General features: G+C 41.7%; 1 protein-coding gene across 1 annotated transcript in view; it reads left to right on the forward strand.

The window, feature by feature from the left end:
* NYAP2 (neuronal tyrosine-phosphorylated phosphoinositide-3-kinase adaptor 2) overlaps positions 1-22999 on the forward strand; it is a 129871-nt gene that overhangs the window by 100378 nt on the left and 6494 nt on the right. The window contains exon 5 of the mRNA XM_065640039.1: positions 3459-3562. Within this exon, the coding sequence (XP_065496111.1) occupies positions 3459-3562 (104 nt within the window). The remainder of the gene's footprint in view (positions 1-3458; positions 3563-22999) is intronic.

Here is a 22999-nt window from a genome sequence, read left to right on the forward strand (position 1 = left end):
TAGGCTGTTAGCCCTTGTCAGCTTTTGCGTGGCTTACAGCAGTGTCAAAAGGCCCCCAGCTGTGGTCCTGTGTTTGGAGTGGAATCTCTGGAACCCTCTTTCAGGCAGGTTTGATTTAGAACCAGAGGATCCACTCGCACAGCAAAGTGAAGCACAGTACAGAAATGAGGTGCCATGCTAACTTTATCAGTATGGAGCCTGAGGTAGCTTAGCTTGCGTTATCATGGACCCTCAGCAAATGGGTCCACCTCAGAGGACAGATATCTACAGAGCCTCCCCTATGTGCTTATCAGGCTGGCTGATAAAACTCTGTTCCACATTACTGTGACAATGGGACTTCTCAAGTAGTCTCAAGACTGCTCATTTCAGATGTTAATACTGAGCTGTCTCCATATTGTTCCTGTGAGATTAGCAAGAATTAAATACTAGAGACTGTCCCTGAGATTTGCAGGCGGAAGTTATCCTTCCTTCAAGATTCTTAGCAGTAACGAGGAAAACCCATTTTCATTCCAGAACCAGAATCAGCATCAATATGCAGGCCTTACAGACAAGCTGGCATGACCATTTAAAACATGAAAACCAAGACGTAAAGGTACTGAAAGTGACTGGACGGTGGACATAATTATGCAAGAAGACCTCTTACGACTGTGTAGCTAGCCCAAAGCAGAAGTTATTATTTGAAGTGATCATTATTATTTTGAAGTGATCAAAATCCAGTTAGCCTCAGTACACAGCTGAAAAATAATATGCTGCATAATACAGAGCAGTAAGTTGGGCATCATTTATGCAACAGACCATTTATGGATATTTTTTTCCCCACAGTAGTGTGCAGTGTGAAGATGTTACTCAGAGCACTAATTACAGTAGAATTGAGCATTTATTTGGTCTAAAAATATTCTCACGGAGACCGATGGAATGACCATTAAAAAAAAACCCAAAACACATTTTTACCTTTCACTGTCTGACCTAACTTCCTGAACTTAAAAAAAGCTAGATGGAGCTGTCTCTGAAACCTCTTCTGGTGAGGATCATCATGAAAATCGCAATAGTTTCCTTAATAGTGTAACATATATTACAAGGAGATAAAGGAACTAATACTTCATCTGTGTGTGATAGGTTTTATTTCTTTGATGCCAGATGAAAGGAGTCTCTTTGGCAAGGAAATGGTAATCTCTTGTTGTTGCACATATATCCAAATTGCAAATTATGACACTTCTCTCTGCTTTCCCAAAGCAAACAATTCAGAAGCAATGGCAGACAGTGCCTTGGAGTTTTTTACGTGCTGGGTGTCTGATTTTGCTTGTTACAGCAAAAACAGACTCTCTATTTAGCAGTAGGCAAAAACAACCCAAAAAACCTGCAATTCTTGTCCCCTCTGAAACCCCAGCAAAATTCCAGGAGGGAACAGACATGAGATCCATTATTGTATCTATATTATTGAAAGAATCAGTCAGAAGTCTGGCACACAGACGGTGTGAAATCAGGACAAAAACAAATCTAATCAAACCTTCAGAATAACTGCCCAAGTCCAAAAAAAGCAAACCAACAGATTATGTACAAAATGCAAGGTTATGGGCGAGATCAGTCTGTTCCTTTCTGCATGCTTATTGCTGTGTTGACTCGTGGTGTGTTTACAGACTGACTAGGAACGAGTGAATTGAATAATGCATTCGTCAAACAGCATAAATATTTTTGCTGCTCAGCCAGCTGGATGTTAACCAACCTATTAATATTTAGTTGATGAATATTCACCCATACAGATGCTTTCATTGGCCTAAGTGCTCCAGCTTAAGTGGATAGCTCTTCTCCATACCCTATTGAATTCTAAAACATCTGAGGAAAATAAGCATTTAAGGTGACAATGAAAAAGCATCAGTGGGATTGGAAGAACACATTTCAGCACATTGCTGATAGGTGGTGTAACGTGCCAGCTGTCCTCAGGTTTCCAAAATGTGCCAAGTGGCCTTAAGGATGTGCTGGTGATGGACATCTCATTCCTTTCAAACAATGGCCCAGCCAGTGGCTAGTGATGATACTAGAGATCCACGTAGCAAATAGAGATATTAGTATAAAACAAACACAGACAAAGCAGCAGTGTAAATGAGGCATAACAAAATATATTTCAGAGAGGCAAAAGCAAAAGATGTGGGAAAACATGCCTCAAAGGCAAAGTTGCTCAACCAGGATTGCACAAGGCATAGGTCCTTCCCCTCTTCTTGAAAACATGAGATTGAATAGAAGAAATTCTTTAAACCCATTGTAAGGAGGCACGGTATAATTATAACTACTTATTACTCATGGTAAAGCAGTACTATCGATGCTAAAATTGAGAATCCATTATTGTGCACAGTATGTCTGCTGAGTGCAAATATCCTTGGTCTCAGTGTTTGCCCACTAAATAGAAAGGACAGGTGCAGGGTTGGAAAGAAGGCTTATAAAATATGAAGAGAATGAACACATTAATCTGGGCCAAAAGCCATGGGCTGTAAGATGTTTCCTCAGCCATAAACAGGAAATGCAAGGAAAAATATCTTTCTTGGACAGAAACAGACAGGCACTTTTATCAGGAAAAGACAGTTTCTTCTAGACCAGATGTGGGGTGTTGAACACTGGGGTAGTGCACTTATGTCAGCATGGCCCAGACACAAAAACCTTCATCCAGGACTTCCAAGCTGCACGGTCAGCTTCGTGTCAGTATGTTCACTGTAGTAACCTGTGCTGGAAATCAATGGGGAGCCTTCTGAGAATTGCCTCGTACAACAGAAGAAGGAAAATGAAATAACTGTGTAATTTCTGTGGAGTTCTTCTCTGGAACAGAGATTTCTCTCAAGGCAACCTCTACTTCTGTAATTGCCTTGATTCTGGGGAACTGACTTCAGAATTTGCCACTGTTGATGTTCTGAGTTCTCTCCTTTCTTCCTACTTTCTGTCTCTCAATTCACTGCCATTAACATCAGATTTCCAAGTATTTTTGGTGTCATTCCAAATCCCTAAGTGTGACAGTATCCTCATCACTTTTATACATTCCTTCCTTCATTTTCTGGCGTTTCATGATTTTCCTCAGCCCTATCAGTCTTTGGGCTATCATCTCCCTTAGCTCTGGGATGGAGAGATGAAACAAGAAGCTGCTGTAACTCCCTTAATCGCTGCTGTATTTTATAAGGAGTAGAAAAAGGCGCTGGGGAGGCCAAGAAGAATGTTTCATTTAAATGCTTCCTATCTGTCTGCTGTTTTATGCTCTGTACTTCAGAAATGCTAGAGGAGAGGAAAGAGGCCTTGACATAGGATGGCTTCTGTCTTAATCCTTCTGATCTCAACTTCTGTTCACGATACAGCCAAACGCCCAAGACTAGAAACCAAGCCTGGAGTCTCCATTTCGAGGGAATCCTGGGTCAGTTCACTGCAGCAGTAACCAGCCTCCTGTTCACCGGTGCATTTTCTTCTCTCTTCCTTTACAGAGCCTAAAGCAAGTTGTAGATTGGGGCGGTCTGCGTCCACATCAGGTGTGCCTCCTCCATCCGTCGCTCCACTCAGGCAAGGCAGTGATCTTCAGCCAAGCCAGGTACCATCGTTAGCAAATCGTGAATGACTTCTTGTGCTGCAACATGCCAAATGTTTCTCACCTCTGTGTCTGTCATTTGTTACAGTAAATGATTTTTTTTGGTTTTTTTGTCTTTATTTTCTATGTGTGTGCATGCATCTGTGCGTGCACATCTCTCATTGGCAATGAAATTCCACTGGCCAGAGCCAGCAGAATTTTCTTTGCTCTTGATTCTTTGTATCCTTTCTGTCTTCATTCTGTAATATAAATGCAGTAAAACTGTACTGTATGAATTGGCTGGGGTTTTTATTTTTTCATGTTTTCTGTACTTTTTTTACTGTCTCTAAAATTTATCAAACTTTGATAAATTTAATCTATGTTTTTATGTAAATTTCTTTTAAATGTCTTGTCTAAAGCACTTGCACCAATGTTTGTCAATGACTTGTACATACCTGACTTCTGCCCAGTTGTACTTTAATATTTGTGCCAGTCTCACATTTGTTTTGAGCTCAATGCATGATTGTATTACACTGTGATTTATCACTGTCCTGAAAACTGCTCTTACAGTAAGTTTTGTTTAGTTAAGGCAGCTAGACTCTCTTCAGCTATAGGCCGTGTAATGCTTACAGGACTATTAAATAGTCCACTGTAGTTATATTTATTGCATATTGTTGGGAATCAAAAACCAAATCAAAGGGGTAGCATCTCCTTGTGTCTTAAACAGAGATACTTTTTTTCATCATCAAAACCAAAAATGCCCCATAAACCCTTGAAAAAGAAAAGAAAGTGTTTGAGTTTAGCGAATTTCTCCAATAGTGAGAAAATAGAAAAGAAATAAAGACATGGGAAACCTACACTTACCTTTATTTTATATACTAATACTGATATTGTATCTTTTTGCTGCACAGACCTGTATTATTAGTTTGACAGAACTAACTGCTGAGAGTAGCAGTTGATAGGTTTCACTTAAACATAACATGAATGCCTTCTGTCAAGCTCAAAGCACTGCAGTATTGTATCACTTGTGTGTACATGTACGGGCCTACACATCACCGTGTGGGTAAGTATACATATGCACAAAGAGACATCAACGTATGTATATATATGTGCTTATACATATATATTTATGCACACACACAAACGTCCTTAGATGGTGAATTTTTGATTGGCTTTCAGGGAATTAGTCCCCATAATCCTATTGAATTTCAATGAGATTTGAGTGGAAAACTCCCTAAGGACTGCTTTGCAATAATTGTCTATTTAAGTTGTTTGTAGCTTGGTGAGCTGCTTCTAGAAGGTCTTGACCAAAGTAGAGACCAGAAGAGCAAGGTTGCTTTACTCAATCCAGACAGCCAACTACTTGTTAGGAAGGCTATATTTGGGTAGCCTAGTCCATACAGGTTAAAATTCTTTATCCTGCAAAACTGATGCTATTGTATTACTTCTGAGCCCTGCTGGACACAGTGCCTAACAGAACCTTGCACTTTTTGAGAGCGTATTTTACATAAGAAAATCAAATCCATAGTGGAGGTTCAAAATGACACCCTATTTAAATACCACATCATCTAAGGAGGAAGTTTGGGTAATTGTACTTCCAAAGGTTTTGAGTGTCCCGGTGTTCATATAGTATGTGATTTTTGATTAAATGGGTCTTACCACAGACACGATGCTTTGCTGGTTACTTAGTGGCAAAGGCACCTTGGGTGTTTTGAAGGGATTTCAGTCTCTCAGTTTATATTAAGAACTAAACAATAAGCCTTGAAAGCAGAAGCTGACGTGATAGAAGAGATAATGAGCCTCTTAGAAGCTGCAGCCAGGGTTCACTGAAACTGTGGAGGAAAAATCCACCTCACTTCATACAGAAGAAAGGAACAAAGATGATAAAAGGAATTTTCAAGTGCCTGTAGAGGGTGATCTTGCTAATTGAATAATGTATGGACATGGCTTCATGAAAACCAAGCAAAACTAGTAAAAGCTTGCTCTCCCCATAAGTCTTCCCTTCAACCCATCAGTCTCTTACTGTCCACCTATTAAGTTGTCTTTTATTATGGTGACGTAATTTTACAAGGTGTGGATTTCACCATGATTCCAGAGGAATAACAAAAGTCTTATTATCTCCATGGCAGACACAAACATTACTTTGTGTTCTTTATACATCTCCTCTATCTTAATGTGCACGTAATCTATGACAGGTGAAATGAATTTGGGAACGGCTGGGTAGATAGCCTGTTCTGAATCTGACAGATTGTGGCATATAGGGCATTTATTTTCATGCGCCGTGGCTATTGATTGTATTGATACTAGTTTTCTTAACCACATTGTAATCAGCAATTAGACTTTCCAAAAGATTAAGAGGTCGCATCCTGTTATCCAGCTCTTTGTTGATGAGATTGGCACAGCTGACATTCAGACAGGGATACGAGATCTGGGAAAGGGCAGATTACTGTTAATCAGATTTCTCAAATCTTCGTGGATGCCAAACTGACTTTTTTAAGATGTTTAACTTGGGGAAAAAAAAATCATATTTGCAACTGAGCTCTCAAGGCTCATAATTTTTAATACAGAATCATTAAAAGAAGTGGTGAGGATGCTTAGTAATTAAAAATAGGTCTGACTTGAGGAAACCTAAAATTTTAATTCCAATCAAATATTGGCTAATCATGTAACTAATGATGTTTCACTCCCCCATGCCTTGTTTTTTGGTGTAGGAATTGTGAGGATTAACCAGTTAATATTCATGGAATGTATTTATTGTATATTGATGGTCAGCATTATAGTGTTCACTTATAAATAAAAAGAAAGCTTAGAAGCAGAGGTGAATTATATGGCTGTTCACCAACGGAGAACACTTTAAAATTCTGTAGTGCGGCAGCCGCCAGCAGTTACCGACATGCTGAGGCAGACAGACAGTGTGCCGTTCTGGACTTAGTTCTGGTAAATGGTGAGGGCTTTTTGAAAGAGCTGGTTGCAGGAAGTAATCTTGGATGAAGTCATGAATTGACTCAATTTAAACTGAAAGATAAACATGAGTTTATCTGGGAACTGAAGTTATTGATTGTGTAAGGACAAAGCTTAAGAAATTAAGGAGTAGCAGAGGAAGTCAGTTGGGGAGCTTGGAACTGTAATATGGCAGAAGCATGGAATATATAATATTTGAGCTACAGAAGTGGCATATAGCTATATTTCCTAAATACATATCTTAATATAAATATCCTAAAGAGTGGAGTGTAAGTAGCACAGAAGTGTTCTAGATATCGCAGAATGTAATGCCTAGTAAAGGTTCTGCAGTGTTAGCAGACAGCTTACAGGGAATGGGAAAATGTTCTAGAAAGTACAGTAAGTCATATCTTAGAGATAAAGAATGTGTGAATAAAATTAGAAACAGTGAAAGTCCATCTGAGTTTGGCCTTTATATGGAAATGAAAACTAGTGCCAGTTGTTTGTAGACGTCCAAGTGGACAGAAAACAGTAGAAGCTAACCACCGCGTGAGGTTTATGAAGTAGAATAAACATGGTCCAAGGATGCCCCAATAAAAAACTCATCACCCATATAGCTGGGGCCTCTGTGCTGTAGCCAGCACGGTCAGGGGTTTTGCCCTGCAGTGGTGAATGCTCAGTCATATCAGGAGACCCCCACAGCGGATACAATTGTTCACTTGTGTAAATCAAGCAGGATTTGAAGTCACAGGGATCACTGTGATACAGCAATGTTTCCCTGCATCCCGCCATCCCCCGCATCTTCACCTCAGATTAACAAAGGATTACGCTCTATTGATGGACTCGAAAATCCTTGTTGCATACAGGATGCATGTGCACCGAGCAAGTCAGTCACAAAAGAAGAAAACATTTTAAGCAACCTCTGCTGTGGAAGTCCCTCTGCTGGAGAGCAGAGCATCTCACATCTATATTTTTAATGGACATAGAATCATCTCTAGGTCATGGACAGGCTTCTCTGAAACAGTTTTCAGCATACAAAAAAACCCCACTGGTTTCCATTTTAAGAAAAAGGAAACAATTTAACTATCTCTAGATCTATTGCTGCAAATGAATTGTGCAAAGTAAAGTTTGTTTTCATTAAGATGTAGACAGCTCTTAGAAAATAGCATGTATTAAGCTGCATAGCAGCACAACAGTGTGTGTTTATAATGAAGATCCATGATCTGAAGGAAAATACACACTTTGAAAACAGAACTCCTGGTAGTTACAATGTGATATTTCAGCTTTTCTGCAGAGCAGAGCCTATTTTCAGCCAGATTCCCACAAAACTCTGTACCTTATCTGCAAATGTGCAGCCTCTCTTCACGCTGCCTGTTAGGTACTTGCTTTTCAGCAGGAAAACAGCACTGTCCTTTACTGTTGCCTCCTCGAGGTGTGCTATCTTAATTCTGCATAACTCTCAAGGTCTTATGTCTCCTTGTGGGGAGGACAAGGCAGTAGTATCTAGTTCCAATTTAAGCAAGGAAGAAAGATTTAAACTTTACAGTCATGATCAAAGTAAAATCCAGAAGCCATGCTGCGGTTAGCAGGAATAACTCAGAGGAGTCAATGAAGATACATGGACAGCTATGAATTAAGAGATTTCAATTTGCATTGAAGGAATGAAGAAAAAGCTAGAAAATATATCAGAATCAACACTGGAATTTTTTGTGCCTTGTTTTTTGGGAAAAAAAAAAAAGGGCAGCTCAGTTCATTACTTGCCTGGTATCTGCCTGAGCCCCCAGCAAGTTGAGACAGCATTTTTCTTCCCCCATATGTCCCCATCAGTGAACATAACACAGAAGGTCCACGTGATGGACATAACAACCATTACCTTCTAAAACTGAGGAGAGATTTCACTTGTTTTATGTGTTATCTGAATGTAACACAGCAAAGGGGAAAGGCCTCCCATTCACAGAATGGACTTGACAGTGTGATTATTGTCTTGCACCAAATGAAGTGAATCCATCAATGGTTTGGGTATGTGTCTTTTACAGGCAAGAATTTTAGAGACAAGTAGACTCCTTAAATTTGTATTTAGGTATCATAAAACAGACTTGTAGAAGGACTGAGTGTACTGTTTAGTTGATATCTACCCTACCTACCTCTGAGATGTCTAACTCAGGGGTATAATACAGGTTCCCTGCGGATTATATGAAAAGAGGTGGCTGCAGAGCGGATTGACCTAGCTAAAACCTCAGTGACCATGCAGAGCTGCGTGTCGGTTACCTCAGATAACCTCCTAATTTAACCATGTCTGTCGGTTGCGGAAATCTAGCTGGGGTCGTTCCTGCTCTGTGCGTGTTAGAGGCTCCTGGACATTTACCACTGAACAGGTAACAGTTGTTAAAATGTCCATTGCTGGGTAGTAGACTTTCACACCTGTTCAGACTTAATCCATGGGTGCTCAGCATTAGGGAGGTGGGTCCTACCTACAGGTAACCTTTGAAATGATGTTGTGCTTTTGGCATCCTCCCTCCTGCCAGGCTCCGTGGTCGGACTCGCTGGCCGTGCCTGGGGAGAGCAGCAGCCAGGCGGTGCTGGGTGGGTGGGTGGGCTGGCTCCTGGGTTTCGTGTTGCACCCACCAAGGGAGCAGTTTTATGGGAATGGAAATCCAGGCTCTACAGAGTCCTGGAAGCAAAAGACCAGGATTTTTCCAGCATAGTTTTCCTGTGTATTAATGTAGGTAGAGAAGTAAAAAGCATGTTTTCTACTTCAAATATACAACTGTGGAAGGAGTTTCGTCACTGTGTTTATTTGCAGTTGGTCTGAGATGAGTATAATGCACACTGTGTTGTGTTCAGTAAGGAGACAATTCCCTCTTCATTGTTCGGGTCTGTGCCGGAGAAGTCCTGGACAGAAGTGCACTTTAACAGCTATTCAAAATGACGTTTGGAAAATCCAGAAGGTTTAGGAAAAGCTTTATTTTTCCCAAGCCGGGAGGCGAAGCGGGGTGCCCGCCTGGGGCAGCGCTGCCATTCCGGCGGTACGGGGCTGCGATGGAGAGGCGGCGGGACGTGAAACATGCTGCTGTCCGGGGTTGGTGCGGCGGCGTTGTGCCGGGCGGGGGGTTCAGCCCGGGTTGGGGCGGGGACCGGTCCCAGCCCCGCTGCCGCCGCCGCGTTCGCCGGGCCCAGGGCGCCGCCTGGCGGTCCCCGGCGGGAGCCGGGCGGGGCGGCGGCGCTGGGGCTGCTGGGAAGCGGCTCTCGGGAAGGGAGCGGGGTCCCCGGGTGGGGGCGTGTCCCGGTGCAGGGCTGTCCCGGGATGGGGGGGGTCCCGGTGCAGGGCTGTCCCGGGGTGGGGGGGTCCCGGTGCAGGGCTGTCCCGGGGTGGGGGGGGTCCCGGTGCAGGGCTGTCCCGGGGTGGGGGGGGGGTCCCGGTGCAGGGCTGTCCCGGGGTGGGGGGGTGTCCCTGTGGCGGGGGTTGTCCTGGTGGCGGGAGGTGTCCCAGCTGCTGCTGATTGACGGTGCCGGTGCAAAGCGCTGCCCGGCTCAGGGAAGCGTGAAGCCTGTGCGGGTCCTGTACGGGCTTCACCCGAATTCCCCAGGAGATGCGTTATTTAAGTTAAGCGTGGTTGAGATGCGTGGGGATTTTTTTTTCCCTCCTGGCTGGAATCACAACTGTTGTGTCAGATAACTGGAAGAACCTCGTGCAGAAGCGTTGTGAGCCTGTGCCCGGCCGGCTCCCGCATGGCGGCAGAGGGGTGGCCCTGGGGGATGAGGGCGCGGGCACCAGCCTCGCCTCTCAGACCCCAGATACCAAATACTGCCGCACAGCAGCTTGGATAACGTGTTGTTAAAGACTCAATATTTAGGTGCTAACCGAAATGCAATTAAAACACACGTGTGTTATCACGAAAAAAAATTCTAGCATTAAAACTGATGTGAGACCATATCTCAAGGGCAACTATTATTTAATTTTGTACTCTAGCCAAAAAATCCCAAACAGATATTCTAATTGTTCCGTTTTATAGCAACAGAATGGTGGAAAGGAAATAGGACGAAGAAAAATATGAGATATACATTTCTCTCCACACGCATTCTTAGAGCACCACCCTGCAGTTTAAGTGCAGAATAAGCTCCTTGTAAGAAATTTATAAAACTTTAGAGAAATAGTTTAGAGTTGAATTTTGACAAGGACTGCATACCCTTCAGCAATGCAGCTGAGTCTTTGTCTCATGCCAACTTTAACGAGTCATTCTGTACTGGGCCAACTAAATATCACAAGCCCAGCTCTTAATGTCTCTGGCCTTAGCTGTGGATACAAAGCATATTACAGTCCTTCTATGCCTTGTAAGCATTGTGTTCGTCCTGAAATCGACGAATGCAAGAAGGATACATTCTTACTATTGTGGCTATAATTTTTTTTGAAGGCACCTAGACAAAGTACTTCCCCACTGAATTGACATCATCATGCTTTGGTTGGCAAATGTGCATCTGAAAGCGTATGGGCTCTATGCTACTCTATAAGCATAAACAAAGCATCTATGCTCGTATATTATTCTCAGCTTAAAGTTGCCGCTTTCCCCAGCAATAGCATACAAGAGCTCAGAGCAGTCAGTAAACACCCTGCAGTTATTGGGCACCATAGCAGGGTCTGGATAAACACCCTGCAGTTATTGGGCACCATAGCAGGATCCTGACTGCTGCACTTAATGAATTCTGCTGCTCCAAAATGAGCACCTACAAATCAAGATCCACTGTTCTGTATCTGATCATAGCAGTCTTTTTTTAACTTCCGTTATATGCAAGAAATACGCTCATGGCAGATAGATGGAGAACTTTGTAGACTGAAGTACTCTTTCATCCAGTTTGAATATTAGGGAAATGGTAACAAGTGTGTTAGTAAGAGAGTTTGTATCTGCTACATAGTGTAAACCTGTGTCATTGCTCAGTACTGTAAGTCTTTGCTAGATGCACTCCTTGATGAATCACAATCTGAAACTAGCATCAAATGTTAGTGATTCTGCTTTTGTGGTTCTAGTAATGCAGAAGGATTTGCAATGAAAGAACCGACTTTGTTTGTACTTGCCATCTGGGCCAAAGGGGAAAAAAGATCCCCCTGGGCTGCTGGTTTAAGATCTCAGGGGAGATGCAGTCCCGAGTTCCTGTTCAAAAGGGATATCTAACTACTGTGCTAATTGCCACTCTGGTATGACTTTCTCTGTCCCTCTTTTTTCCTCTAGTTTTCAAAAGTTTTGAAAGTCTATTGTGTAATTTGGATGTAGAATAGCAAAACATGAAACAATTCATGGGATGGTGGCAATCGTTTTCTTTTGCTCCCTGCCTGTAAATGCCAAGTGTTCCCCTTCAACTAGTGCAATGCCTCGGCTCCTGGGGCCAAGACTATGGTTGTTCCTTTTTGATACTTGATCTTTTTCTTCATTCAAAATGTATGTCTACAGTGTGTGAACAGTCCCATGCCTCTCGCTCTGTAATCAGAGTCTCATGGGGTTTTGGTCTGGACTTTCTATACACTCTATTGGCATGGATAGTAGCTTCTATTTTTGCATGTGAAGTTATTCGCTTAAAGGGACTTAATTGCTCCTTATGTTTAACCATCATCTTTAATAAGGCATGAGATAATCACTGGGTCCAAAACCTGCTTAATGTTGGCCGCTAGAATCTACCACAGTAACGTTTGTGGTGGTGTCTAAGAGTCACAGTCATAAATAAGGTCCCTGTGTTGATAGACAATGTGTCTAGAACAAAGACTGTCCTTGCCCCAAGGTTTTGTAAGCTCAGAGTAATAGATAAGAAAGTAAGCAGTTGCAGATTGGAGTAGATTGGTAAGTATGTGACTGTCAGGAATTGCTTAAGCTTTAGTGTATGTGAAATAGGGAAGTGCAAAAAATATTTGGGGTGCAATCTACTGTACTTTGTCAGTGATTTTAGTTAGTTTTATATGCCACAAATACAATTAAATGTGTTTGATTGTGAAAAATAGGAAAAAAAACAGGTAAATTTTCCTAGGAACATTTAACAAATGATGTCTCTCTCTCTCAAATGTCCCTCTCATGGAGAAGTCCTGCTCCTCCAGTGGAGAAGTCTTTAGCATTCATGTAGATGAAAACGAATGTAGACATAGACTGCATTTTGTGAATACTGGTTTTGCATTAGCTGGGAGGAGGAAACTCCTCTGGGTCCTACCTGGCAGGATGGACAGGCATGGAAGAACCCACGGTGGGGTACAAAGAGAAACCCCTGGCACCAGCACTTCACTGGTGGGACATGGGCCAACTTTTACCTTGAGATGATGTCTGGATTTGATCAGCTTGTGTCCTGAGTATATTTGAAAATCCAAATAATCCAGAGCTGTAGGATTTTGCATTCTTGTTCAGGCTGAATTGTTCACAAGAGTCAGGGATGAGTCGTCACACTGACTGTCAGCACCTAGGAAGAAGTGCAGGGGCATGAGCTGTGTCCTGCTGTGTCACACAGCCTTCTGAGGAGTTTGCGCTGCTAAAAATGTGTGAGTTTGGATTTCCAAGTCTGCTTTTGTGCCTTCCAAGTCTGCTGCACTTTTGCAGCAGAACCTCATGCCCACGAGAGGGAGCGCTTGGATTGCTTTACACACTTCTGGGTTTTTTTCCTGCCAGGATAAATATCTGGCAAACACGAAGGCAAAATTCTGCTGTCGTCAGTCCAGCTAAATATGCTGTCAACATTTTGGATGAGAGCAACAACAAGAATGTTAATGCTTTAGGGAAGGCTCCACATTGTATTGTGTGGAGCTTCAGCTTCAATCTGGCCTTACATAATCAGTGTATGGGTCCAGAGCAGTGGAAATTGTTTCTAAATATACAAACTGCAAATAGAGAAGGCTTATTAAAAAAAAAAAAAAAAGAAAGAAAGAAAACGCAAACCTTGAAGTAGATGGAATTGCCACATCCATCATCCCTCACCTCCAAGGCACGCTTGACTGATTGGCACGAGAAGCAAATGTGTCAAAGCCATCTTCTGTTGGCAGACAGCCCTGCTGTTGTTGTCCCAACATCTTTTCTTCGGCATTCAGCTGGGCTGGTCATGCAGCAGAAGCAGGTCACTGCACGGCTCTCTGGTCTGAGAGCACAAGGGAGGGTGCGCTGGGTGCCTGGCACCAACGCAGCGGCCGCCAATTCACGGCGTGGAGGGAGCTGGGCAGAGGTGGGTCTGACCAGGCGCTGCTGTCGTGGTGGGTGCCAAGGCCCAGGCATGGCTTTGGTGGCTCTCCTTCTCCGTACCACTCCATAGCAGGGGTTTTAGCTACAAAAAATACATGTCGGGGTGAAGCAGTGATGGGTGAAAGGGCAGCTGTAGGAGAAGTAATGCCACAGAAGGAAGGTATCAGAGATGGGAGCAGTGACCAGTCTCTGAGCACCAGATCTAGAGTCAGTCTGTCTTCATACCTTTCCTCACCCTCAAATGCCAGCTTGGCTGCTGATATTTCAACTGGAAGAGTGAGAGGAAGAATATTCTATTCCCTTACTCTGATCTCTTGTTGTTCTTGCGCAGGTTTTGTAAGCTTGCCAGCAGAGTACAGAAAGAGACTTGTTCCCTCAAAGAAGTTGCTCAGACTTTCAAATACAACAATATTCTGACAAAGAATGAAATACAGCATTTATGAGGGTTTCCACTTCCCACTCAACCTGGTTTTTACTGTCTTTACCTAGTTGTTTCTCAGATTGGGAGTTACAATTTCTTTAAAAGGCACAGAGGACAGGCATGAGAAGATCTCATCTCCCTCGTCTGTGGTTTGAGGGGGTTGTTATGTTGTGACTGGTTTTGACAGAGTTGGGACAGTGTTTTTCGGTACTTTTAAAAATAGTCTTAGCTCAATAGAGGAGTTTCTGGGCGCAGGTGCCACAGCCGATGGAGCACAGCGTAGTAGGTGGTTGTTCCCTGGGAGGCGATGTTCCCTCCAGAGCCCCTGCACATTGGTGAGAAGTTGGTGAGAACCGTGTGCCTGTCGAGCCTGAGGGCTTGGCTGTGGGGGCAGCAGCCAAGTGTGGCCTTTGCACCCAGACCTTTCTTTTGAGGGTCAGACTTGTACACAGGTATGTAGATTTTAAGATGACATACGGAGAAACTAATAACCAATATTTCCAATAAAAGACTTCTGCAGGTTGATGAGATGGGGAGATGCATGCCTTGGAAGTCTCACAGTGTCATTGAACAAGTGTTCCTAAGCTGTAATTCTTGCAGCTTATAAACCACTGGATCAGTGAGATGACTGTCCTGTCCTGATACAACAAGAAACTAAAAATTATTTGGAAGTTCTTAATCTCATTTTTAGTTGCTCTTACAGCATTGTACATGATTCTACTAAAAATAGGTAACAACTTACAGTAATAATAAACTAATAGATGATGTAATTAATGTGAAATAATTCCAGTCCAAACATCAGTAATTTGCCTATAAAGGAATTTAATTTGGTAACATTCCTTCCTCTTCATGGAATCTCTCTTTAAGGCATTTCTCATAAATTTACTTATTCTCTTCTAAAACTTGTAAATTCACTTCAAAACTTGTTCTGAGACTTTTGTGTGCAATTAGTTTAGTCACATTAGGAAGGATGCAGTACCAGAACAATAGCAATTGCTGAATTTATTTCAAATGGTCTTGCAACCACTATTGAAGACATTGTGCCTTGGTTAAAAAAATATTTAAAAAACCCCACAAAAACAAACAAAAAAACAACCAAAACCCAGAAGCATGCAATTTCCTTTTCCACCCCCACCCCCTTTTTGTGTGTATTTATGTTTAACTCAGGGCAAGAATTTTATAATATTCTTAAAGGAAAAAGTAGAAATACAAATGGCATGAATTCATGAAAGCATGGGTTTCTATATAGGCATTCTTTGTAAATGAACCAAATATTCTGTATTCCAGGTAGAACAACCTTATTTGTCTGCTCATATGCATTTCTGTTATCTCCATGCACTCCCACTTGTCTTAGCTTTTTTGTATATGAACTGGACATATTGTACCATGTTTCTGTTTGAACTGTGTGCTTGTTGCGTAAAACACAACACGGAACAGCGAGGTTTTCCCCACTGTCTGCGTTAAGTCACAAACCATCCAAGCTTTGTTCTCATGGTTGTCACCATTTCACCAGAACCTTTCGGTGTTTGTATAGCCTTATACAGTATATTGCACTTACTGTACCTGTATAGTATCTTGTCTGTATACTGTATGCACATAAATATGTATATCCACTCATGTATGTATGTATGTATAGTATGTTTATATATCTCTGTATATGTGTGTGTGTTTGTTCATAGTCTTTCACTAGAAATGTGTGGCTATTCATATACATTATGTGTATGCCAACTATAAAAAGGTATGAATGCCAGCACCCACTTTTGATAACCTACTTTTATTCTCATTTTGTCTTGTTAAACAATGAAAATAAAAATGTCATGTATTTTAAATGAGAATTTTAAAAGATTATTTTTACTGATTTTAAAGTTTCTAGTTTTTCAGAAAAATTATTTGAACCGATCTAAAATTACAAAGATATTTGTGTTTCTCACGACAGTTTCCTGTGGTTGAAAAATGTTTTGTAGCAGCCCACACTGTGTAGTTTTTTGTTCTCTGTATCTTATGCTGGTCAAGTGCTCCGAGGTGTAGAGATGCCCTTACCCAGCTGGACTTTCATACTGCAAATCCCAACTCTATTCACATGAGGGCCTTGCAGTAAATCTAGTTGGTGACCCATGTCTATAACGTCTTGCATGTATAAATACAGGATATAGAAGGGCCTTAGGCTGGAAAGAAAAGTTTCTCCAGTGCAGGTGAGACTTAAGGACAAATGAAAATATCGTACTTTATGAGTCTATTTTATGGGAACATTACAGGCACTGTTTGTCAGACCTCTTTGCAGTCCATAGTGACAAATAATTGCTAATTGATTAGGCATTTTTTCAAAACACCTAACAATCATTTATTAGCCCTTTGTAAAATTATTCTTAATCACCACACAACTGTAGGTAGGTTCAGTTATCTGGTCTTGAGGCAGGAAAGCACTGACTTATCTTAAATAACAAAATATCCCTGTAAATCAAGATGATGATTGATAATATTTTCCAGTTGAGCATGCGTTTAAGTTATTCACTGAATTGGAGCTTCAGTGATAATCATATGTGTTTCTCTATGAGACTTAGGAGTGATAAATTTGCTTCCTTTACACTTAATTAATTTTATCACTGTACTAACTTGTCCAGGCAGATGAGTCTCAGTGCATAGTAAGTTACTGCAGCAGAGTGGCAGCAGCTACTTAGCAAAATCTCAGAAGACAGATCTTTACACAGGAAATACAGAGCCAGTGCTAGGAAGAGCCTTCACCCCAACTAAAATTGCATAATAGAAAATCCTTTTCATTTCTTTAGTTGAAAGTCACAGCGTTAAATTCTGACCTCACTCACGTCAACAGCAAATTCCCGTTTCACTCATAAGCTGTAACTGGAATGTCCAAGGAATGCTTTTCCTCAACAAAAAATAGGATGGGGAAAGAACACATTCCACTAATGGAGCTTGGTGTTTATGGGCCAGTGGCCTGATCCTAAGCCTTTGCTAGTCAGTGGCAATTAGTGGACTCCTGGGTTTGGTTGGCCCATCTCTTTTTTTATAGTCTGGAAAAGCACATTTACTATCTGGGGTTTATAATTACAATTGTATAATTCACAGTAGAAAAGCATCAAAATGAGAATAGACAATAGCAACATGCATTTTTAAAATTAATACTGGTCAGATCATGGGTCTTGCTTGATTTCTGCACCAAACTTTAAAACACAAACAATCAGAGAAAAACGGGACTTTTTTTGGTGGTTGACAACTTGTTTGCTTATATTACAAGTGATATGTATGAATAGGTTAACATGATGCTGAATGTTTTGTTTGTCATGCATTGTCATTAGCCATACATTTTAAGATGGATATTTTAATTTCCTCCCAGCTCTGGAGGTCTGAACTTGAATTCAGCCCACGCTGATGTCGTAGGCTAAGTCAAGTTTGCCTGGTCACTCTGTGTGTGGGAGCCTGCGAGCAGAGCCCTGCTTCAGCAGAGCAGTGCTCGTGGTGGCTGTGCTGCAGTCTTCTCAATGAGTTAATGCTGAATCACTGTCACCCGCTGAATCAGCCAGTGCCATCCTTTTGGAGGTTGCCTTTTAAACAGAGAAACAGAAACAAGGTGCAGGGAATGTGGGTGAGTGTCTTGGTTTCTTGCCTGTATCTCAGCCATTGTATGTGTCAGGAAATCATGTCTATATTAGAATCATAGAAAACCAAGTTAAAAGGGACTTCAAAGATTGTCTGGTCCAACCTTTCTTGGCAACAGCACTGTCTAGACAAGATGACCCAGCACCCTGTCCAGTTGAATCTTGAAAGTTTCCAGTGTTGGGGAATCCACCACTTCCCCGGGGAGATTATTCCAGTGAATGATTGTTCTCATTGTGAAAAATTTCACTCTTGTGTCCAATCAGAATCTCCCCAGGAGTAACTTGTACCCATCACCCCTCGTCTTTTCCATGTGATTCCTTGTAAAAAGGGAGTCTCCATCTTCTTTGTAGCCATCCTTTAAATACTGGAACATGGTGATGAAGTCTCCCATAAGCCTTCTTTTCTCAAGGTTGAACAAACCCAGTTCTCTCAGCCTTCCCTCCTATGGTGGCTTCCCAGTCCTTTGATCATCTCTGTGGGCCTTTTCTGGACCCTGTGCAGCCTGTCCACATTCTTCTTGCATAGCAGGGACCAAACCTGAACACAGTGCTCCAGGTATGGCCTGACAAGTGCTGAGCAGAGCACGACAATGACATCTTGGTCTCTGCTGGTGATGTCCTTGTTGGTACAGGCCAGCGTCCTGTTGGCTTTCTTTGCCTCAGCAGCGCACTGTTCACTCGTATTGAGCTTAGATTATTAAATTTGGGCGCTATATTGTTTAGCAATTCATGATATAAAAGAAATTGCTTGATGTTGCTGTGAGGGTAGAGCAGATGTGGTATCTTATAGTAAGGCAGACAAACGTTTGGATTCTTTAGAAACTCTCAGTACAGTTTATAACTCTAGTAGCTGTTCTTTAACTGCATTTTGAAACAGAGTTAGAAATTAATCATAAATGGGTATCTCTGTTTTTTAATAATATTTTTATGCATCTTTAAAAAGGAAGATGTGACCACTTACAAGAATATGATCATCTCTCCACATTTAGTGTTGTTTTCAGTCATGCTTTTCTAAACATTTTTCCCCCATGCAATCAGTCCAATAATTGAGAAATGGCATTTAATATAAGAAAATTACCACTGACTCAATTTCACCATCAAAATAGGAGAAATGTAAGAGCATATTTCAAAATTTCTCATCTGTAAAGCAACTTCACAGGCTATAACTGAGGTATTTGTGTATTTAGATCATCAACAACAAGAGGAATTGAAGGCACCGTTTTTTTCAGTGCTGAGGCATTCTCCCTCCATATATATATATATATATTTTTTTAATTATTCTTGTGACCATTTTCTTGAAAATGCTAGAGAAGTATAAACCCTTAGGGGCTTTGCTGGCAGACTGGTGTGATGAGGTTCCTCAGCTGTCACAGCAATAAAGGTTAGTTGAATCTTGAGTTCTAGTACTGGCTTCAACAGGAGGAGTCCTGAAGTTCATGTACGTGTTCTTAGCTTAGGAAAAATTAGGTCAAATAAAATGAGGAAAATAATGGAATTTGTGGTGTCCCCACATGTCACATTTTTGTAACTTTAGGATTGGCCTCAGTGTCACCTTTCTCGTAGTTCTTAGTTCTTCCAACGTTTTGGTCTTGTTTCCGCTCATTTTCAGTCTTCCGTTAAATTTCTGTGTCCCATCTTGGCCTTGGGTGGGTAAGCAGAAGCAATATCTAGAGCATGCATCCTGCTGCCTTCAGCCCCCTCCTACATGAGCTTTTGCAGCCCACAGGGGTGGACATGGGGGAGGAAAGGATCTTGCCCACCAGCAGCTCACACTGCTCTGTGCCACCTCTTAACATCCAGGGGGATGGACTCCTCATCTCACTATGAGATTTAGAGTCTGGCCGTTTTTAACAACTACCGTGGTTTAGAGTAAGAAACACTAATTGCAGGTGTGTTGTAGTGTGGGTGTAGTTACTCAATCATAGGCAGGGCCAGCTGTAGTGGTCACTGAGGTCACTGCCTCACACTGTCCTGCAGTTCAGAGGCTGGTTCTTGAGCAGTTAAGGCCATGTGCAACGGAGCAGCAACCTCCAGTGAGAAGAAAAGGTGGGGAGATGGGGTTAGTAACCTCTCAGGGAAACCTCAGACATAGTCTTACCCGGCAGGTGCCGTACAACCAAATGCAGTGAGCAGGAGATCTCTGTGTCACTGAACTCTAACAAAGAATTCTGGCCTTTGTCTCTCCTGTGATTGACCTAATGCAATATTGAATTTCCCTTTCTATTTTACAGTGAACGACAGGATGTATCATGGTGGGTTGCTTGAGTTCTGCATTTATTGCTTAGCAAAGGCATAGATTAAGCTTTGATTTTTCATGAGTGATCTCAATGGGAATGTACTTTGTGAGAATCCACTGCATAAATGAGATGCATGAGAAAATTTTACACAGTATCCCTAATATGAGTTAGTTTAAAGGCTCTTACTTCGAACATACTAGCATTTACAGGATGTCTTAACTAACAGTAGATCAAGCAGGACATTTCAGACAGTTGTTTGGTGTTAAAAAAAAAAAGCTTAGATGAGAAAAACATGTTTCCAAATAATAACGCAGGAAGATCTATAGCTAGACTGATTGCCAGGATAAAAATGGAAAGCAGGATGGTGAATTTATAATTTAAAGTTTGCTTTATCGATAGCCTCAGCAATAATCTGAGGGTTACTAGAAAACTCAAGGCATAGGAGTATATGCAGAGCTGGCTCTGTATAAAGTAACTGTGACATGTAGTAATTGGAAGCAATGAATCATGAAACTGAAGGTCTGGAATCAGAAGTGCTGAAGGTTTACTAACCATTTGCTAATTTAATTTTAGGATAAATATTAATTGCTCATAACCTTGAGTCTTCAGGAATTCCTGGACTTTCACAGATTCTTGTCAGGTTTTTTTAAGTGGTGGATTAGTCAGGCCATAGCACACAAGTCAATGTAATAAGTCTTTTAGTGAGTCCTGTGTTTGAAAACAGGTGTCCAGAGTTTTCTTAAAATACTGCATCATATACTTCCATTAAGTGGTAGAACAGTTTTTACAAGCACTCTGGTTTTCTTTTTTTTCCTGTAGTAGTATCATTTTTAAGAAAACATATTTTCAGAAATTTAGAAATTTATAATGAAATAGATCAGAACATTACACAGAGCAATTAAAATGTTACACTAGCCCTGAAATGGGATGCATATGTAGTTTCATAAGCTGGAATAGCAAGTGTCAGTGAATTCTTTTAATGTTAAACATACAGGGAAAGATTACAAAGTGTTCCTTCCTACCCAACTATTTTGTCAAAATTGAGACTAGTGTGCTGGAGGAATTCTTTCCCAAGTGCTTAGAGGGAAAACAGAAATGTTATTTGTGTCCCTTAAAAAGAATAATTTGTCAAAGGCTGGAAAGGGTAGTTTGTGTAGCGCTTAGCACCTTGTGTGTGCTTCTGCTTGTGGTGTGCATATGTGAATGCACGGGGATGTTCTAACGTGGTTGATGCCATCATAGGACACCTCCTAGAAAACACCTCAGACACTTCCAGAGAAGAACTTGCAGTTACGTTATGCAGCGTCCCCAGGGACTGTTACCATGCACTATGAATTGCATGGAGAGTGTCTGCTTTCACAGCTCACCTTGCACGTCCTGCGTGTTCCTGAACATACTGTTCCTTTTAATCACCTTTGTATTAATAATCAATTGTTGTTTTGAATTTAACAGTAACAGGAGAACGGGTTAGACGTACAGAGCTATATGAACGGCTGACTCTCCTGGTCTTTCATGTCAGTGTCTCTCTGTCAGAGAGAAAGGACAGACTGCAGATTTAGCCTGCAGTTCTACCCTCACTTAACAACTTTTGCAGCAATTGGAAGTAACAACATTCAACTGCAGTTCAATGGTTATAGCTAACGGTTAGCAAAAGAAATCTTGTCCAACATAACTTTCGAAGTGCTCTTCCAAAGGCTTTTAAAATCATTCGAGGGTTTTTTTACTATTTGTTTGAACAAACTGCAGTTAAATTCTTGGACCTGTGAAGTCAGCCAGTACATTCCTGCTGGCTTCAAATGGGTGAGGATCTCACTGCTCAGATTTTCTGAAACCTGATTCTGACTGAACTCCTGCCTTGGACAACTCCCTTTTTGTGAACATGTGCTAAGAAGACCTCCACGTCGAGCTAAGAGTATCAGATAGCAGATTGTGAAGCAACTGTGGCTACTTAACGTAGTCCTCCACCACTTGCACCGAGGCACACAACTGCCTTCTAGGAGTGGGATTTCACGCCCTCCCCAGTGGAAATACTGCACCTGGCCAGGTGGCTGGGACCTGTCTGCGCCAGAGAAAGTGCCGTCAAGAGTTTCATTGGGAGAGTTTGGAAACTCCTGTCTGAGAACAGGCAAGAGGGAGGGAGTACCTTTTCCTCCCAGGGGATGGTAAGTGGCTTTCGGAAAGCGTTTCTTCTGCACTTACTGGAGCCTGCCAAACCAAACCAGCATGCTTGGCCCTGCTGGGTGATGTGTAGCACTGCACAGATTGCACTGGTAGCAATCACTTTGTTTAGAGATCTGGGAGACATTTCGAATAATCTCCTCCAAATGTTGCTGATATTTTTTACTTCATTATGTCTTGCATTGGTTTAAGATCCTTATAGCCTCACATCAGCTGTTGGGCTTTTATTTTATCTGTGATATGCAGTGGTCGCAAAGAAAAGGGTATTTGCACATGACACCCATGATCACATATGTGTGCTGTGGTTTTCCCCATCCTTCCTGCAAAGGAAGAGTCGGCCCCTCTGCCCAACCAGCAGCAGAGGGAGAGACTCACAAGAAGAGAACAGTGTCTTCCTCAGCCCCATAGCCTCTGCTATTTCAGCACAGTCAGTGGAAACCTATAGTACTATGAAAAAATTATGGAAGCACCACTGAATCATGGAGCTCTCTTAGTGTCTAGAGCTTACAATTTCACCTCAAACAAACCAGCAACATTAAAAATAGGGAAACTGAGAACTTACCAGCTGAGATGTCATGAGGAGGAACAGCTGAATGGGATATGGTATATCCCTCATATAAACTGTAGTGGAAAACATTTTTTTAGGGCATTAAAAGTTCATGCAGCACAAACTCCCCCACACTCACAGAAGTGTCCAGAGCATGAAATATCAGGTCATCAATTCAAATGTTAGAAAAACTTCCTCAAAACTGAATGAAAATTTTCTAACTTTGTGACGATTAATAGAGCTGCCTACAATATTTCCAATATTTCTTCTCCCCCATGGCATTTTTAACAGCACATATTTTCACAGGCACTTGTGTGAAAAA

The sequence above is a fragment of the Caloenas nicobarica genome, chromosome 8 (genome assembly GCF_036013445.1).
Source record: "Caloenas nicobarica isolate bCalNic1 chromosome 8, bCalNic1.hap1, whole genome shotgun sequence".
Classification (NCBI taxonomy): domain Eukaryota; kingdom Metazoa; phylum Chordata; class Aves; order Columbiformes; family Columbidae; genus Caloenas; species Caloenas nicobarica.